Source organism: Grammomys surdaster, unplaced genomic scaffold, assembly GCF_004785775.1.
Source record: "Grammomys surdaster isolate TR1022 unplaced genomic scaffold, NIH_TR_1.0 138, whole genome shotgun sequence".
NCBI lineage: Eukaryota > Metazoa > Chordata > Mammalia > Rodentia > Muridae > Grammomys > Grammomys surdaster.
The window spans coordinates 8,354,172-8,375,244 of record NW_021604596.1 but is presented as its reverse complement, the minus strand read 5'-3'; the positions used below and the strand labels follow the sequence as shown (position 1 = coordinate 8,375,244).

Below are 21,073 nucleotides of genomic sequence, written 5' to 3'. Positions count from 1 at the left end.
CCCCACCCCTCACATGCACGGCTCCCCCACCCCTCACATGCACGGCTCCCCCACCGCCTCCACAGCCTTCACTTTGTTTTCGATCTACTATCCCACTCTTTCCATGCTGTGCTTCGTGTATGTCTCCATCCCATAAGGTGGTCAGATTAATTCAGATGAATGGGTCGGGTGGCAAAATTAAGACTTTCATTTAAATACTTCAGTGGATTTGTGCTAAAAATCAATCAATCAATCAAAGACTCAGAGAAAGAGTCTAATCTTCTTATTTGAAAAAACAAACACACAAAAACAGAAACTAGAGATAAAAAGAGTCAACAAATTTTGGATGGATGTTGTAGGAGAGACATATAACACTGATGAGATGCAGTGAGGAAGAGTATCCGTGAACAATCATGAAGAAGGGAAGCCACCGGAAAGCCAAGTGCTTACATTTAAAGCATCTCCACTCAGCAGTGCTGGTCTACAGTGAGGCTGAGGGAACCTTGAACAGCACAGAGCTTTTAGCATGGAGAAAGCCCTGGTTGGATGCCTCCCACCGCATCCACGGGGCTCATACCTCTGTAAGCCCCCTGCCCCCCGCCCACCCAGAAGACGGAAACAGGAATACAAAAATTTTTGAGGTCTCCTAGCTACACCGGAAATCAGAGATCAGGCGCGGATACAGGCTCAGAAACAAATAAACATCCAAACAAAGAAAATAATGCAAGAGCCTTCATAGAAAGTTGTCAGCAAACAAGACAAATAGCGACAAGAGATGGTTTTGCTATTAGCAACTGTAAGCAGACTCAGGTGTGTCAGAAAAAAGGCTATAAGGAACTTCTGGTACTAGGCAAATACAGGGCTGTTTGTTAATAAATGATGCCTTGTGAGATGTAAAACCATGCCAATAGGAAACAGGAAGTTTGGTAATGTAGAGCAGGTTAAGAGCCGAAAACTCAGTGGGCACACACCTGAGACTTAACCGGGCTCCCTGATGGATTCCTGACTTAGAACATGTGCCATGGGGTTCACATAAAATAAATGTGTCCTATGGTCATGTAGGTCCAAAACATAGTTCTCCATGCTAATGAGGCACCTAGAAGCCCAGAGGGCTTAATCAATAAGCTTCCCTTCCCAAACATTCCTCCCTGTAAAAGGTATTTAATCTCAGGTCTACCCTGAGAAATGGATAAGGTACATCATTATCCATTTTCTGCCATGAACAACCAATAAACTGTTTAGAACCATGGACTGTAGCTTTCATCACGATCTCCATGGTGGGGAGCCATGGAGAAGGCATTTGACTAGAGAGCCTCAGTGTAACTCTCCTGTAGAAGGCCTCTCTGTGCTCACAACTGTAACTAAGCCTGTCTCTAACAAGCCAAGGACAAATACTTGCTGGGACAAGCCAGAGCTCTCTGCTTTTCTGGGGCTCCCAGTGGCTCCTGGATGTCCAAGAATCTGAGAACCCCATAGCCCTAGCCTAGCTGCAGAAGCAGCTCTGTCTTTCCCACGTCCCAGACTGCATTTCCCTACCCCTAGAGTGGTGCTTTGGTGCTTCCTTTCAGACCAGCATCTGCCCCAGTGGCACTGTGGGACAAGCACAGTCAAACCCCCCATATTTGGCCTTCCCAAGAGTCTGTGCCCAGAAGTGGCATGAAGTGGATATGGACTCACATTGTCCCTGTTTGGATCTTGTAATTTATAGCTAATATTTTTCTTTTAAATGATCCACAAAGCACAGACTTTTAAATAAAGGATGGTAAACAAGTCTCAACCTAAGTCAGCATCTATCTGTCTATATTTAATGTTTTTTCCCAAAGAACTGATGAATGCCTTCTTTTGAGTATTTGTAATCTCACCAACCTGTCTTCAGGGGAGCAAACTAGTAGAAAGTGCCCTGGTAAATCCTCCTTTTATATACAATAATATGTTGTCCCCAAAGCTTGCTTATGTAAGGGAAATGGTATAGATGCAAATCCAAACCAAGGAATACCAAAAAGGTGAGATTTCACAATAACTAAACATTTACAATGTTAAGCAAACAGCCATGCTCATGGTTTGAGGCAGCTGTGAGGTGGTAGCTTAGACCAGCCCTGTAAAGAAAGGCATTACTCCAGATTTCCTGCACAGGATTCACCAGCTCCTCCATCTTCTTCTTTTCTCTCATCTCGTCTCGTCTCCTCTCGTCCCTCCCCTCCCATCCCCTCCCCTCCCCTCCCCTCCTCTCTCTCCCTTCCCCTCTTTCTTACACACACACACACACACACACACACACACACACACACACAGAGAGAGAAAGAGATTTTTAAAGAATCTTTTTCCTTATACAATGTCTTGTTTTTGATTCAATAAATCAAAGAAATGCTTCCTTTGAAAGAAAACAAAGATTGAAAAAAAGTAATGACTTATAATGTACACTTCATAATACATAAGACTCTGTCACATCACCAGTGTCACATGGTTTCATCAAAATACTTCAGGATGTGGGCTTGGGGAGATAGCTCAGAGGTTAAGAACACTCGATGCTGCTCATGCTGGGGGCCACGGTTCTCTTCTCAGCTCCCAGAACCCTGTTATCCTAGCTTCAGTGGGATTCTTTACTCTCTTCTGGTCTCTTGGGGTACTGTTCTCATGTGCACATTCTCAGAAACACACAAACACATCATTTAAAAAACAAAATCTTTTTAAAGTTTTCTCCTGTATTTACTAATCCAAGGTTGCACAATTACAAGTCTTAAAGATGTTGCTCTTAGGACTTAAAGGGTCTACTTATGTACGACAGGTGCGCTTGCTGGAAAGGTCAGGGAAATTCATCTTCTCCTGTTGCCTCTAACTTAGCCCGGTGGGAACAACTCAGGTTCAGAGTAATTAGATGACAGAGTCAGGGTGGCTTTTCCCCAAAGCATGTATTTATTTCCTCTTGTGGGAACTTCAAAGGGTTTTGCACGTTGCAGCTTGAGTGCCATGTACATTTATAACTTCGCTGTGGTAATGGTCATGCCAGACTAATTTAAAGAATTTCATTATTAATCTTTGCAGTTTCAATGAAACTAGAAAATCCCAATCTAAACTTAACTTGCCAATTATAGTTCTCAATGATTCTTTTGTAATTTTTTAAATTGACCAAAGCAATTATATATGCTAACCAACAACAAAATATGTTAAACAAATTTTGAAGAAAAGTTTATGTTATAAAATAAGGTTTAGAAACCAATTTCAAGTTTATATAGATTGAAAAAAATGCAGCAACTTGCTGAAAGCTAAGTGAAAGACTTTCTAAAATGAAGGAAAAGAAAACGCCTGTAGATATCCCAGCCCACATGGTGAGATTGACTTAAACAGACTCCATGAGCACTAAGATTCAAATACACCACAGGTTCAGGAAATGGTGGGTCCCACCGATTGAATTTAGGTTGTGAATCTTAATAGCAAGTGACTTTACCACTAAGCCATCTTACCAGCCCATCCTGACTAAGCCATCTTGCCAGCTCTTCTTTGCACATTTTTAAAAGCAGAATGGCAAATCCTTATAAATAACCTAATAAATAACCTAGTAAATAACCTTATAAATAACCTAAGAACATGGTCAATATAAAAAATACTAAAAGATTCCATAGAAGATTAAGCTGTGACCAACATGCTTTTCTCCCTACGCATCTGAACTGCTTTTATAAAATCCACTCAAGAAATCAACATTAGACTTACTATGCTCAGTTCTAAGATGTCAAGAGAAAGTGAGCACTAAGCTGTGTCCTTTCCTCAAGTGTGTGTCATGGGAGAAACAGAGGAACCAATGCTCTGGAGTCTAAGAAAATCTGCAAGACAATCCCAGAATTTAATAAGCACTTCCTCTTCTGCCTGTGGTCCAACTGAACCATCTTTGGATGCTGCCAGAGCAGCCTCGGACCAGCTGGCAGCATATAGTCTGTCAATGAACAAATTCAATCACTCTGAGTACAGCTGTTGTACGGCTGAGTACAGATCATGTTTCAGGCTTATGGTCAATAACCAGGAAGCAGAGAAAACAGAGGAAAAATGTTGGCTCAAATCGGCAAAGCCATTAACCCAAAATATTGAAGCAGTTTTAAACTGGCCAAAATATAGAGACTAATTGTCTATAGAGTCCTAAGCCACACATGGGACATCTATATTATACCCCTGTCCCTCAAAATTCATGGACCTTCTCAGAAGGTGATATAGAAGAGCCAGAAGTTATGAAGGACTAGAGAAAAACGGTATCTTCTGGACTAGATGGGACCACAGCAGCAGTGGTTGCCTGCACAAAATCAAACCAATCAGTTTTCTAGGGATGGGAAGCTCACAAGTCCACTGATAATGAAGAAGGCTCCCATGTGGCAGCTTCTGGAGGAAGGGATCAGTTTTCTCTAAGGGTATGGCATCTGGATGTCAAGCTTTCGTAGACCTTACACCAGGAACATATGGGTATCACAAATTGGATTCATTGGATAATAGAAACAACTAATTTTTAAAAAGCAAATAAAAAGTTGGGAAGACAGCTGATACCCTGTTCTGAAAGATATCTGTATTCCCCCTGAACACTCACACTCCAGTGTCATCCCCTTCCCCATGTCCTGCCTTTCTGTGTTTATAACCCCTGTGTGAATGAATTACGATTTGAAAAAAAAATAAATTATTTTTTAAAAAAAAGTTGGGAAGAGTAGGGTGAGGTGATTCTATGAGGAGTTAGAGGGTCAGGGTAAACATGATCAAAATAGATCATAAGCATGCATAAAATTCTGAAAACTCATTAAAAGGTCATATTAAAAACCCTCTTTCCAGGGTTCCATGACTGCCTAGGCCTTGACACTTCTACACTGTTTTTGCTTGTTTGTTGGTGGGTTGGTTGGTTGGTTGGTTGGTTAGAGATATGAACTTGATGTAAAACAGACAAAGTCTTGATTGCTCTCTCTCACGTTCTGAGACCACAGGCTTTGGCCACCACATACAGCATCCCTTGGTGCTTTTGCAGTCTCGGAATTGCTTTTTGCAGTCTGTTCACAGTGGACACTGAGGCAGAATTCAGACAGTTTTGTGAGAGCCCACCTCCAAAACACAAAGAGAAAATACTCCACATTTCTCCTGAGTCTCAAAGTTGCTCTGAGGCACTGTTAGTTCTCAAGGGGAGAACACCTACAGAGAATTTGGAAGTGTTTTGAAATAGGAGCCATAAATTTCACTATGGAACAGTCACACAGGAATGCACAAATTGAGAGGGAAGTGTGCAGAGAGAGAGGACCCGGGATAAACCCTGGGCAAAGAACTAGAGCTCTGCCACAGCTCAGCAGTGATGACGTCATCGTTGGTGACATCATCGGCAAGAGATTCCACTCTGGCTCCCACCCAACATTTTTGTACCAACTTGTTAGCTAACATTAAACATTTCAACATTTTTTAAATTTATTAATTTTAGGCTTGTTTGTGAAAATGAATTCCTAGCTACTAAAGAAAGGTCCCCAGAAAATAAATGTGACAGATTAAAAGGGAAAAAATATTACAATGGTAACCTTAGCTATTTCGAGTGGAAGGACCAATATGGCTTATGTTAAAACAAAGGCAAAACCAACCAGGCTTGGCAGATGGTTCAATTGCTAACATACTTGACTTCAAAGCATAAGGATCCACTTTAAAATGGCAGGAGTGATGGTGCATGCTTGCCATCCTTGAGCTGAGGAGGCAGAGACAGGAGAATCCCTGGGGCTCACTGGCCAGGCTGCCTGAACTAACCACTGAGTCCCAGACCGCTTTCTCAAAGAAAACAAAGTAGATGCTTCAGAAGTGCACACTCTCTGAAATCTCCTTCTAACTGTGCCTGTGGTGATTAGTTTTCATTAACAGCTTTACTGTAGGGTTATGAAACCGCAAAGGTATCTGTAAATCACACTTTTGCATCTGAAAGGACATTTCCAGAGAGGCTTAGCTGAGGCAGGGAAGACCAGTCCTGGATGTGGGTAGCAACATCCCACGGCCAGCATCCTAGAATAAATGAAAGAGGGAAAGGAGGAAATGAGCAGGGCTTCAACATTTCCCTACTTCCTGCTTCCTAGAGAAGTGAACAAGCAGCCCCAGGGGTCTGCTGTGACAGCCAACCACCAGCTGCTCTATCCTCACCCCTTCCCAGCTACAGACTGTCCCCTCAAACCATGAGCCAAAGGACACTCTTCCCCACTTAAGTGGTCTCTTATCAGGTATTTGGTCACAGCAATAAGAAAAGAAGCTAATAAAATATCTTATTTAAGTGTTAATTGTCAACCTGATTGTAAGGATGAATTCCAGGTTCAAACTGTCAAATAACAAGCATTAGATGGTTCAGTGTGGTCTAGACACAATAAACCACCCTTGATAATGTCCTCTAAAATTATACTGCATTCTGACAACCACACCCACCTCTGCGGTTGTCCACGATCCCCCCACAGGGCCACAAAGCATAGCATTACTTCCTGAAACCCCAGATACTAAAACTGTCATTTCACTTGTCTGTGAAGTCCCAGCTGGGGACGTGGCTGAGTGGTATAATCTTTTCCTGGCATGTCCAAGGCCTGTTTCCAATCAGCAACATTGTATGAGGGAAAAGATTGTAATATTCATTCATCTCCTAAATCAAGTATCGAAGGCTATTAACCTTCAGAGTTTTAATATTAATGAGGAAGCAGACATGAGTTATACCAACACCAACATCTACACCATATGGCTCTGTGCCAAGCACTGGGCATTTCTGAATGAATAAGCCAAGCTAAGTTGGACAATAAAATTAAACCTTGTGACCCAGACTGGAGGCAGTGTATGGACAGAGACAAATCTCCACTCACAGCAAAGACGTCTGGATCCCAGGCTAAAGCACAGCCTGGCTATTTGAAACCGAGTTTTGTTTTAGACTTTATTCCTCTTGCCTAATGACTTTCTCAGCTGAAAACCATGAGAGCAAAAGAAGAAATTATAAAAGATGAAGGAGACAGGAGATTCCAGGAGAACACAGAATGGAGAAGCTCAGATCATGTGGGAAGTGAAACAGTGTGTACATATCTGTGTGTCTGTGTGCCTGTGTGTCTGCCTGCCTGTCTGAGTATCTGTGTAGCGATGTGTCTGCTTGTCTTGTCTGTGTGTCTGTCTGTGTCTGTCTGTCTCTTGTTTGTGTAGATAAAAGCTCAACACAGTTGGTAAGGGTTGGGAGGCTAAATCAAGGGTCTGGATGTAGGGGAGGGCAACTAGGCAGACAGAAAGGCTACCAACCAAAGCAACAGAGACAAAAGTTAAATGAATAAATAAATAACTTACAGTAAGAAGGAATGTGATTCTCTGTGTGATTGTTTTGCTAGTGCAAGGCTGTGAGTGTGCTCCATAGGATCCATGGGACAAAGAACTGGGTACTTGTGGTGCCAGACAAGATAGATGGAAACAGCCAGAATTTGTCATAAGCATGGAACTACTAGGCAGATAAGTCAAATCAGGGAGAGGCATTCTTTAACAGTTCAGTCACCCCCCTAGCCATCTAGGTACTTCCAAATTGAGTGATGAAGCCATGCACAGGGAGAGCCTCCCTTAGTAGAGCAGAGAATGCCACACAAATGGTGGCTTGGATCCCAGAAGGCATATGAACCAACTAGAGAGTGCCTTAAACTTTGGAGAAGCACTTGAGTAGTTTGAGATGGGACCAAAAATAGTCCTCTGGTAATGACAGGAATGACAATCAGGTCTCAGAACCACACTGGGTTTTTAGAGGGTGGATATTTGTTGTTGTTGTTGTTGTTAATGTGGTGTGTGTGTGTGTGTGTGTGTGTGTCTGTCTGTCTGTCTGATTGTGGAAACTAGAGTGCCGTTGTTCAGGATCCATCCACATTAATTGTTATTTTATATCACCTCTTTAGACCCAGAGATTGCTAAGGATAGCAGCCACTAGGGAAGCCCTGGGGTTCCCTATATCTGCCATCTCAGCACTAACAGCACAAGCTCCCAGCGTTTTGGTCACATGGATTCTTGGAAGCACACTCATGGCCTTGCACTAACAAAAGAATCACTTTGCTAACCACCCGATCCCATCAGCTGTGGACTAGACAAAATCAGGAAGATACAGAACACTCTTTGCCTTTGGCTATTAAATGGAGAACAGAAAGTTGAGGCTGGGGACTCAGTGAGTCCTAATAAATACAAACCAAAAGGAAAAAGGGCACCATTGTGCAAGAAGGAACTGAAGACTAATATGTTATACAGTTACCAGGAGTCTTTGTACAGGCTGACTCCGTAACCTCAGGAAGGGTCATTATCAATTTTACGTGTCAGTCACCCAATTCACACCTGGTAGAGAACCAATAATTGTTTGCACACTTTTTTCTCCTCTTAAACAATCAAACCTCTCAAATTTCAAACCCAGGATACAGTCAAAAAGATGAAGAACTTAAAGAGAAGCCATTTTTAATCTCCCATGAATCGTGACTAGGTAATTAAAGGAAACCCAGTATCAGGTCCCCTTCCAAGTTCTAACTGCATAGAGATCTAAGCTAAGAGGCACAGCCAAGGCCCAGAGATCCACATGCAGTCATTTTCCCAAACCAGTCCTGTTCTAGAAGACATCAATTACACCCCCAAATTCCCCGAAGTCAGGTGTCCTCAGACATGAGAAAAGACAGTCAGGGGCTACTAAAGCTGTGATGAATTAGAGTTTGCTTATCAGACTCACATTCTTGCTGTCTTTCATTTCACCCTGTACCCATCATATACCAAGAAAAATTGAGCAAATACTACTTAGCATTCTACTTCTAATGATTTTCTTTTAAGTACAAAGGAGTGGTTTAAAGACCGATGGATTTCCATAGTGAGCTTGCCAGCATCACCAGGGAAAACAGTTAGCCATATTTACCAAATAAGGCAAGTGTTTTCAATGTCTGGAATCTTTCTACAGTGAGCTCACTCACTCTACTTCTCCCTGGGTTTCTATAGTCCGCACAGGTCATCTTCATGGCTCCTACATAGTCCATAAATCAGGAAGCTCCCATAGGGGCGTGGGAGGCATGTCTCCAGGGCTCACTCGGCTTGTTTTCAGATCACTCCTGGCTGTATATAGAAGTGCAAGAGGCAAAATACAGCCTAACTGCACGGAAGTAAAGAGCAGTATTAGACTACACCCATTAACAGAATCGCTGAGAGCTGTTTGCTCCTGTACGTGCATATGGCAGACCTGACGGCTCTCAATGTAGTTATCAACTGAAACTGTTGCTCGTTTTCCACTCATGAGTCTACAGACACATGTCCACCGATTTCTAATTTTCTAACAATTGAATCCACTAATTTGCTCACTTCCAAAGAAATAATTTTCCGTTTTTAACTGTTTGTGTATAGAAAACTGGTGCACAAAGACAAAAATTTCAACCTACATTTTACCCTTTATCTAACATTCACAGTATTGTGAAGGGGTTTTCTACTATAGTTGGCAATGCTGGTTGTCATATGAAACCTGAATGTCACAAATGTGGAATGGTTTTCATGTGACTTTTTCAAGACAAGTAGTTCATATTCTCAATGTTTGTGTCCAACGACAACCATGAACAGAAAATCAGAAGTTTGTTTCAGAGGAAATAATTTCATGAAAATAAATATCACAGAAGTAAGGAAATCTGCTGTGTGTCTTACAAATATGAGTTGTATCCAACAATGTGCAAAGTTATACTCAAATTTATCTTTCTAGAAATGCTGTGGTCTCCAAGCATAAGACTGTTGTGCTTTGAGTATGGTGTTCGTTGCTCACAGGTACTTATGTGGAAAGCTTGGTTTCAGTCTGGTATAGTTGAGAGAGGGGAAAACATTTAAAAGGTGGGAGATGATTAAACCTTTGAAGGGAATTCATGGGACTAAGAATGTAGCTTAGTGAGTAGAGTGCTTACCCAATATGCACTATGTCCTGGGTTCAATTCTCAGAAAGGCATAAAGTGGGCATGCTAGCAGACATTAGCACACCAGAGATAGAACAGAAAGATGAGAAGTTCAAGGCCATCCTTGGCTGTATAGTGAGTTTGAGGTCAGCCTGGATGACACAAGATTCTGATTTAAAAAGGAGCAGAAAGCAAAGCAGACAGTGCTCTGTTTGTTGTGTTAGGAGAGCACAGAGTTGTAGTCAGGTGGGATGCCTTCCCCAAACCTCACTGGCTTCCTTCCTTATGCAGGTCTCTCTTCATCGAGTGCTTTCTTCCCCATATGTGAATCTGCTATGGGGCAACCAGCATCTTCTCTTTGGGACCTCCCAGACACCAGAAACATTAACCAAATAAGCTTCTTTATTTTGTAAGGCGGCCTTAGGTACTTTGTTAACACAGAGTAGAAAAATAAAGATGCCCAATCACCACACAAGTATTAGATCTGAATGTATTATACTGAAATGAAAACTGAGTTTATTTTAAGATGTGATCTTTTTGGTTTTTGTTGTGTTTTTTTTTCCAGTAAGGGCCCAAGGAGTAAATATTTCATTCTTTGTGGGCCACATGCTGTCTTATGCAACTACTCCACTTGGCTGATAGAATGGAAAAAGTTAGAAAACAGACAAATGAATGATACTTGATTCCAACAAAGATTTCATTTCTGGGTACTGAATCTGGCTTTCATGCAATTTGCAGCTGATATAAAATATTATTCTTTAAATTATAACAAAATTAAGTAATATACTAACTGTTCCCAGCTCATAGGCCACACACACAGATAGATAATTTGCTTGGCCTATAGCTTTCAACCTATACCTTAAAAAATGAATTTCACATTTAGGATAATCACAGGAAACAACTGTCACCATTAATTCTACACCCGAGGTCCATCACAGAGATATTTGGTAAGAGCCATTAACATACCCCTCATGACATAGATGACACACTTCATTTGGAAATTTGCTAAAAGCATTCTGGGAGCAAGAAACAGTGCCATGTAATTGTTTTTTAAAAGGCAGCTATAGTTTAGATCCCAAATGCCTCCCAACGTCACACTATACATTGGACACCAGCCTGTAGCACTATTGGGAGAAGAAGGAAGCTTCAGGAAGTAGGGCTTCATAGAAAGAACTTAGGTCACTAGAGGTATGTCCTTGAAGGGGATCTTGGGACTTTAGACCTCCCCCTTCTTCAGAATTCAGATTATGCCAATTATCCTTTGTCTTGTGTGCAACCCTGTGGCAGGACCAAAGGTAATGGAGCCAAGAGGTTACGAACTGAACTCTGAAGCCACAAGCCAAATTAAATGAACAAGGAAAGACTGATCTCAGGCATGTGGTATAGTAACAGAAAACCATGACACAGTAGAGACCTGTGCAGACACACAAAGAAAAACATAGCCAAGGCACAGACAGAGAAAAGTGACACGTCACGAAACCTGAGACCCAATATCAACTGCAAGGAAGACAGAGGACTCCAAACGGTCTGTGCTTCACTGGAAATGGGACAGTCGTAGTTCAGAGCAAAGACAACCATGACCTGAAAGAAGCCCAAGTGCCCTTCTGACTGTACATGCATAGCCATGCACTCACTTACACGTAACACACACATTCACAGACACACACACACACACACACACACATACACACACACTGACTTCTAAGAAGGCGTAGTCCCTCTATGAATTGTATGACACTGGTGATTTATATGTTTAGTTTCTAACAGTACAACAGAAAGTACAGGAGTCTATCCCAAGGAGTAACAGCAGAATGTAGTTAGCATGCATACTTGCTAAACTATGGTGCAAAGCATATTATTTAATATGGTTCATATTTTAAAAAACTTACAAACAAGAACAAAAGCTCTAATCCCCCAGTGTGCAGGAAGCGCCTCAGACACATCACAAATGTTCTCCACTATGATAGTTTCTCATTTCTTAGCCCTCTGCTTTGCCTGGGAGGTTAGTTCCCCTTTGCACTGATTGGAAATCTTCGGGCATTTTTATTTGTTTTTGCCATAGTTTTTCAGACAGAGTCTCATGTAGCCCAGGTTGACTTCAAACTCACAAAAGTCTTATCCTGAAAATTCTGTTTCTCCTGTGTCTACCTCCTGAATGCCAGGACTACTAGCAAGTGCTGTCTCATCCAGGATTCGGCCAGACTTACTGCACCTGTGGAATGTGCCATTCCACAGGCCTCAGCCAGCCCCTGCTGGTTAGTAGAATGGATTGGTTCTTTCTCTGTGTTTAGGGAATAGTCTGCTCCGAGTGCAGCATTAAAGCTGCTCCGTCATAGCTCTTGGTTTCCAACATTTTCTCTTACTCTGAGTGTGCTGTGGGTAGCAACACAGGCTATCTGTGTGCCCTTGGGTCTGAGCATGAAAGAGCTCAGTACTGTCTGCAGAGCATTTCAATGTCCAGGAGAGATGACAGCATGCAAATAACATTTCCAATGACTCAGAACTGGAGAAACAGGACAACCTGGACAGGATCCCACCAAGGATCTCAGGACTTTGGCATAAAGAAACGAAAACTTTATCGGAATCTCACCAAAATCTTGCCTAGCAAGAGGTGAGGGGACTCTAATTGCAAGGTTTCTCATATTCTATTTATCTCATTAAACAATATGATTTCATGGATACTTGTTTGTTTTACTGTGGCTTCTTATGTCTGTGTACGTGTTTAATTGATGCAATTATATGTGTGTGACCATGCATACAAAGGCCAGAAGGCAATCTATGGAGTATTTAGTTCCCACTAAAAGCAAAGTTTTAGTTAGCCAAACGAGGTAGGAAACTTCTTTAATCCCAGCACCTGGGATGCCAGAACAGACTTTTCTGTGTGACTGGTCTACATAACAGCCTGGTCTACACAGCAAGTTCTAGGCTGGACAGAGGTACGTGGTGAAACATTGTCTCAAAACAAAACAAACATTTGAAAGTTTGTCACCATTTTATGAAGAAACCTCTCTTACCAAGAGAAACAGTTTGTTACAAAAAAAAAAAAAGACTGTATTACAAGAAAACAAGTTTGATTCCTATCCAAGTCCTGACCGTGGAAGAATGCAGATAAATTTAATCCACAGCAGGATTTCTCAAGCCCTCATAGCACAGATACCACTGTGACGTCAGCAAGGCTCCATTTACCTTATATCCAACTACAATTGTTACATGACACATGGTTCTAGCATTTTTAAAAATTATATATTGGACCTAAAAATGGATCATAAGGATAAAACAAAAATAAAACTTGTGGGAATACTTAAAACATTCCTAAGTATGGGAATTCATTCAGTGACATGAAGCATCACTCACAGGGAAAATAGTAGTAATTTCTTCTATAATTTAGGTTTAATTAAATTATAATATGAGCACCTAATTTATTGTTTTATTTAAACTAATAATTGTCCAGTGGGGTGCCTTTTGGTTACAATCCAATTCCAAACACTAGCTTCCTAGCTTCATAGATGGCTCTGCTTTGTCAATGGCTAATATAAAAAGTCAACACATCAGGACGTAGAGTCTCTTTTCCATTTATGTACTTGTACCCCTTTCATGCATGGACACGTACCACATGTGTTACAGAGTCCTGGAGTGCGGGAGTATCGAATCCTTGTAACAGGCATTGCAGGAGGTTGTGAGCCACCTGGTGTGGATGCTGGAAATCTAGGTCCTCTGCAGAAACATCAAGTGCCCCTAACTGCTGCACTGTTTCTTCAGACAATGCGGATTCTATGGATGGTGACACTTGTCTAATGCAGAGACAACTTTGTCTTCAGGTGATGTCATCTGGCTGATTTGAGTGATAGCAATGAGGACAACCAGAGCCGATCCCTCAGAAGGAGTTGCACACATGTGTGAACATACTATTAGCTACCAAGACAGTTCTACCTTGCTGTCTTGAAAGAGGCAGGCACTGTATCTTGCCAAGATTGCTGATTTGGTACCAAAAGCTCTGAACTCAAGTCCTAGTGGAAGGTCATGCTCACCTCTGGGTTACTGGCAATGTCACTTAATCTCTTGGAGTTTCAGGTAAAGCAATGTAAAAACAATGGCGGGCTTCTACTCAACGCTGCTTCATGTGGTAGGGCTTTGTAATTGTGCAGTGTGTCGATCCCAAGCAGTGTCCATCCAAGGTACCCCTGAGAACCACATTTTATAGCCTTCTGTGATCAACACAGGCATGTCTCTTCTATGATACGTGAGATAAAGAATCCTACATGTGTGCCGACCTGCTTAGAGAAAACCCACATAACAGTAACACTTACTAGCAACTCTGAAATAAAAGCAGGGGACTTCTTAGCCCTTACTATGTAAAAACAAATTAAAGCTTGGAAGATAGTTTTTATTTAGCAAGTCTGTGTACTAACACAAAACTTATTTCTAGAACCTCACTCTTCAAATGAGATCATGTATTACCCATTTTGATGAATAAAGCAAAAAGAAATTATCTTTTACATTTACCCAAATAGGTTGGTGTTACTGAACAATCATGTAAATTTCCTCATCTTTGTTTAATGTCTGACCCCCACCTCAGCCCATTTTTTTAACTTCTGCATTCTTCAGCTTCCTTACCTATAAAGTGTCTAACAACTTTCTATCTATGGTGGTGACTGTGAGGAGTGAAGAGTTTACATGTAAAGTGCTTAGGAAGGTTCTTGGTTAATTACTAGAAAGGGTAACTATTGCTATTGTTCACAAATACAACCAAATACTAACAACAAAGCTTTGCAGCCCCTCACATGTAGTGTGCTCTCCTGTTGAAATTACAGCTGGTGTGGGAGAGATCACTCAAGAGGTAAGAACCTGTCCTGAGCAGGGCATGGTGGCACATACCTTTAATCTTGGGACTTGGGAGGCAGAGGCAGAGACAGGTGGATTTCTGTAAGTTTGAGCCAGTCTACTTTACAAAGCAAGTTCCAGGAAAGCCAGAGCTACACAGAGAAACCCTGCCTTGAAAAACTTGAAAAGGAAGGAAGGAAGGAAGGAAGGAAGGAAGGAAGAAGGAAGGAAGGAGGAAAGAAGGAAAGGAGGGAGGGAAGAAGGGAGGGCAGGAGGGAGGGAGGGAGGGAGGGAGGGAGGGAGGGAGGGAGGGAGGGAAGGAGGAAGAACACATAATACACTTTCAGAGAGAAGGCTTGATTTAAGTGCCTAGCACCCATGTCAGGTGGCTAACAACCATCTATCACTCCAGCTCACTGGGATATGATGCCCTCTTCTGTCCTCTATGGGTAATTGCACTTGCATCCACATGCCCATACAGAGACCCACACTCATGTATATAATTGAAAATAAAATCCTTAAGAAAATAATTTCAACAAAGAAAATTTCAGATGGGTTCAAAATGCTACTAACTGGTTTCTTATCTACCTGGAGAACTCAACCACGATGTTTTTTACTGGAGAATGCTCCACTGAGCAGTCATAAAGAGCAAATGAAAAACATACCAGACCTGTATCTATGGAGCCTGTTGACAACAGAGAAAATGTAAGGTGTAACCTACCAAACCTGCACTGTGAACCATAAACCACCTCCCACCAGGTTACTCTCACCACTACACTGCGTGGACAGATCACAAGTTGAACAAAAGCTTTATCACTCAGAAGATCCACAATTCTCCAAGATCACCTAAAGCCATGTAAACACATAAGACAACAAAGCAGACTGCAGCCACTTTTCACATGGACAGACTCTCTGGCTGGAACATAATTCTGGCAGTTCTGCCTGGATTTCTCTTCTAGATACTACAAAGTAAAGTAACATATGCAAGGCACATTTAAAAATAATACGCAAATGTTCAGAGACAGAACTACAATGGGCAGAACAAAGGGATGTTTGTGCTCTGTTACAGTCTTCAACATGAAGTCAGTGGGGAAGAATGGAGTTCAACTCTGCAGTGACTACTGCTGCATTGTTTACTTCTATATTCAAATCACAAGAGAATGTTCACACGACTGCCATCAAACTCTCTCAGAAATGAAAATCAGCATGCTCAAAAGCATTTCTCTCCAAAGTGAAAACAGGTTTCAACTTTTATAGCCATGAGTTCTCAAGTTGCTTTTCTCTACAAAAGTAGTCGGTGTTGAGCATCTAGTGTGTGCGGGAGATTCCAGGGACCAGCCAGGGAATCAGATTATCTAGCTGAGTTTGAAGTGAGGTTTGGCCACACCTACGTTTTTTGGTAATTAATATGTATTTTGCATAATCCTCTACTTGCTAATAGTAGAACTCAATATTTCACAAAGGAATTTTCTGAAGAGTAGTATGGGAGCCTGGAAAAGTCAGAAGACTGCTGGTGTGGGGAGCTACCTTCTCTTCACTGCACCCCCAGAGGGGTGCTCACTGAGAAATGATCCCTGGGCCTCCTTAAAGTCACTTCCCTTTCAAAAGTGTGTGACAATTACAGCGATGCATTCTGTTTTTCCTGAGACATGTGATTGTTGAATAAGAAGTCAAGTAGGTGAATCCAGATGCTGTGGCAGACACCTGCCGTGTTAGCATTTAGGTGCTGAATCGAGGGCACTTACTGAACCCACAGTCTGCCTGGAACCAAAATCAGGTATCAGACCAACTTGGAAAGCAGAGCAAGATGCTGTCTTAAAACAAAGGAAAAGAAATGAAGAGCTCTGTCTGCACTCACCATTGGAATCTACACAGGAACAAGGAGTAGAGGAGAGGCTGTGGCTTTGCCTTCCCTTCCTTCCCTCTGGAAGCAACGAAGGTATTTCCAGCACAGTCAAAATATGTACAACATGAGTCATTTAATTTAAAAAAATGCCCCCAAAGGCTATGATTCAGCTTGCTCTGTAAGAATGCTTTTCTTGATACATCCACACACTGAGAACTCTTGCTAATAGTAATTGTTTTAAATCCCTACTTTCAGTTCATGTTTGCAGAATGTAAACCAACAATGTCACGAGATAAATTAAACCAAATATTCAATCCAGCCCACTAACATGTGTAAGAGGTCTGGCCTACAATAGAACTCAATTCTTCATATGCTATCAGATCAAGAACCTTCCAATAAATACATCCACGACAACTGTTTATAGATAAGCCTTCTAATCTCCAGCTACGCACAAAAAAGCAGGATCCGTCTCCTGTCCTCTAGTTCAATCACCTATCATTAATCTTCTTGAGCCTCTCTCTCTGACACAGCCTGCCTCCTTCCCACAACTGGAGCTCACTAAGAGCCTGACTTTCCACAGTGGAGGATCAGGTGTCTCAAAGCTCCATGGAGCACACAACAGAATAAGTCTGCGGTCAGGGCTCTGATCCACTTCAGCTGAACACTATCGTCTGGCTATGAGGCCAGAGACACTTGATTCAGCGTTTTCCATTCCTGTTCACAGGGTGAACAAGCTGGAGAGTTCGCTGACTGCCATGGAAGATTCTAGGCTCATCCATATCCTGGTCTTCCCATCCCAGCTGGCTAGTTGGCCCCAAAATGCTTAGGGTAAATTTTACTTGTCAGACTGAAAATTTGCAGTAGCCATTGGACAATTACAGTGAAGCAACAAATAAGATAGACACTCTCACATATGGTTGCTTCCTACTCCCAGAAGAAAACTAACATACACATTACTTCAGAAAAGGATACTTGCTTTCAATTTACTTTTCCCATTACCGAAGATCTCTTAACAATTCAGTAGGGAAAGCACCAAGTATATGAAACAGAATCAACATGATAGACAGATGGGTATTCCTGCTCACAACATCACTGGTTTTATATTTAACATCCCAGGTAGTGGATGATGACATAATATCCTCTTGTATATCTACATTTGTTCTGTCCAGTGATTGAGATATTCAGAAAACAAAACAGTGGGTGTTACTGCCCCTGCTTCAGCCAGTGAAGGGTCCTCTGTAAGCCTTCCCAGGAGAAAGCAACAATCTACAACTGAAATCACCTCTGGTAGGATAGACTGGCAAATGAAACATGTGCTAAACCTAGAAGAGAGAGCCTTGTGAGGCTCATGTATCCAGTTTCAGAAACATGGGGGAAGTAGAGCCCTTGCATCTGGAAATGGCTTCACTCAGGACCACACCCCCGATGTCCACTCATTAGGCACTTACCCCTTTCACTGTGGTTCACAATCTTCAGTGCGTTCTCTCTGGCTTTAGAGTCTGTTATCCACCAAGATGTAAGGACATGGGGTAAGGATCATGTCTCTCTTGTTTAGAGCTGTGTTCCTTAATCTTATCAAACACTAGACTTACCAAGTGGGGCAACCATGAGAAGAGTAAACATTTGCTGAATTAATTGGCAGAAAAGGTTCTGACTCATTCTTTATGTGAAAATTGCTTTAAATTGGTGGAGTGTACTCAAAGCTCGAATTCAAGCCAAACACTGATAACTTATTAAGGGAAACAAGACTAAGAAGGATTCAGTCCTACAAGAGGGGAAAATGTCACTTGTCAAAGAAAAAAGAGTGTTGGGAAAGGGTCTCAGTGAGGAAGTCTGCTTCCTGAAGCTGCCATATAGCATAAGATATCAGGACGACTTCAAAGAGGAGAGGGCAAGGCATACCACAGGAGAGAGAAAGACCTGAACAAAAATATGAAACACTCAGGTAGGCACGCTTGAAGGAAGGTAAGCTCCCACCCGTGTCTGATGGTGGCTGCCCTGAAATGTAGCCAGGGGCCAACTCATGGAAGATATTATTAGGATTAAATCTTCTGTTAATGTCACAACCACTGAAGCGCTCCTCAGCGGAAGAATGGCATGACTCAATAGGACAAATGTTGTTGGCAGATAAGTGGGGGGTTGCTGGCCAATCAGTAAGACATGACATTACTACAGCCAGAAAGGACGGAGGGGAGGGAAGAAAATAAGCCCACAGGTTGTCATAGATTGACTACAACAAAGTCCAACACAGAGAAGAGCAGGGATAAGCACAGGACGGGTATGCTAAGGAGCTCCATGGGAGAGGGAGAGAGGGTAACACAAGGAGTGATCAAAGCACGTCAGATACATGTTGGAAGTTGTCAAAGAATTACATTTACCAAAAAGTATGGGGGAAGGATAATGCTTCCTGTTATAAAACCCTCACGTTTTAGCTATGTACATGGTGTTGAGTATGTGCAGAAAACAGAAATCTGAGATGGTGGATTCCCATGAGATAGTTCATCAGGGACTCGCTGTCAAGGTTGACGACCTGAGTTCAATCCTCGAGACCACACAGCAGAAGAGCAGCAATTCCTGCAAGATGTCCTCAGATTTCCGCATGCTCACTATAGTGTGTATGTGTGCATACACAAATCAAATAATAACTGAATATGTGAATGTAAGTTCCAAGTCAATTTTTAAATTAGGCTCAGAGAAAATTCAGCTGGCCCATACACAATGTACAGAAATGGAAAGGCTTTCTCTCAAATGTATTTAAAGTATTTTCCACAAAAAAATCTTCATCATGAAAATACGACAAAAAATAATTTTTTAAAAGTTCTTTTTGAGTTTTGATAAAATTTTCAGTATGTAGTGAGCTAATGTTTTATTTTATTTTATTTTATTTTATTTTATTTTATTTTATTTTATTTTACTTTATTTCCAGTAAGAACAAGGCTTTTTATTTTATGAACCCCCATCCATATATCCTCTCTTCAAAAAAAGTCAATTTCAACCATTGCAGGAGCAGGAGGAACCCACATAACCTACACATATTCTCTACTTAGTAGAAAAATAATATCATTAATTTTTAAAAATAATTCCAGTCTTTGTAATAGGATTTCTTATAAAGTATTAAAATGTCCTTTTAAACATAGAAAATATTTAAAAATATGAAATATTTTAAAAGGTCATTCTAATTTCAAAACATTAACATCTGAGATTATATCACCTTTAATTAGCAGAAGAATATCTAAGGCATAAGGAAAAAAGTCACACTTACTTTAGCTGCACCGATCTGTTCTTTTCGAAATTTCTCAAGGGGTGCAATTAATACATCGTTAGCATTTTGAATCTGAAATTAAAAATGCACATATATTAAACTCCATACAATTTCATGTCAATAATACTGAAAATGGTCTCCTTTGATTAGCTTATTGAATACAGTTTTTGTCCTTGAATCTGTTTCTATAAAAAACGTCTTAAATTTTGTATCATATTGTATTTTTTACCTGATAATGGAGTGGGTTTTATGTATGATTTCCCTTAATACTAACAAAGATGCAGATAATATGAAAGTAAGCACTTATATTACTGAAACTTTTTTGAATGTTTATATTTCTTCTACATTTAACTAAGAAAACAGTATCTTGGATATTAAATTTACAAGCACCTTTAATTACACTGGTTTAATGTCAGCAGCCTGAGCATCAGCCTAAAACTGGCACAGCTCTTCCATCTGCCACTAGGCTGTCAGAATCCCACAAGTACAAAATAAAAAGGCTCCTGACTTCTCTTACCTAATGAGGTTCCTTACACTTGGTATTTGCCTGAAGGCTCTAGTGATATTTCCACCCAAACTAAAAGAGTATCTGATTTCATTTAAACAAAGAACACTTTATCTCCATGTTCCAAGTGGGGAGTCACTTGAACTTTAAAACAGATAGATTGCCCGCCCGGTGTGGGTGGGCAAGAGTACTGCAAGGGGGCATAAGGTCCAAGGGCAAGAACTGGACAGACAGGCTGACACACACACACACACAGAGACACACACAGATACACACACAAACAGACACACACACACACTCAGACATACAAACACACAGACATACACATAAAACACACACAGACACATATACACACAGACACACACAAACCCACACACAGACACACTTAGACACACAAACACATAGACAACACAGACACACACAAACACACACAGACATGCAAACACACAGATCACACAGACATACACATAACAGACACACAAAGATACATATACACAAATACAGACACACACACAGACATACACACAAACACACACACACACACACTTAGACACACAAACACATAGACCACACAGACACAAACACACATAGACATACACACAAACACACAGGAAAAAAACACACACACAAACACATACACAGAAACACACAGAGACTTACACAAACAAACACACCCACACAAACACACACACATACACAACCTTCAAAAAGTAAGCAAGAGAATGAGTGATCTCTTCTCCCACTGAACTGACTTGGTATAAACTGTATGACTTGTT

At 41.2% G+C, this 21,073-nt stretch overlaps 1 protein-coding gene across 1 annotated transcript in view; it reads right to left on the bottom strand.

Moving 5' to 3' along the window:
- Arhgap42 (Rho GTPase activating protein 42) overlaps positions 1 to 21,073 on the bottom strand; it is a 231,360-nt gene that overhangs the window by 78,819 nt on the left and 131,468 nt on the right. Inside the window, exon 4 of the mRNA XM_028763356.1 lies at positions 19,793 to 19,864. Coding sequence (XP_028619189.1) covers positions 19,793 to 19,864 — 72 coding nt within the window. The remainder of the gene's footprint in view (positions 1 to 19,792; positions 19,865 to 21,073) is intronic.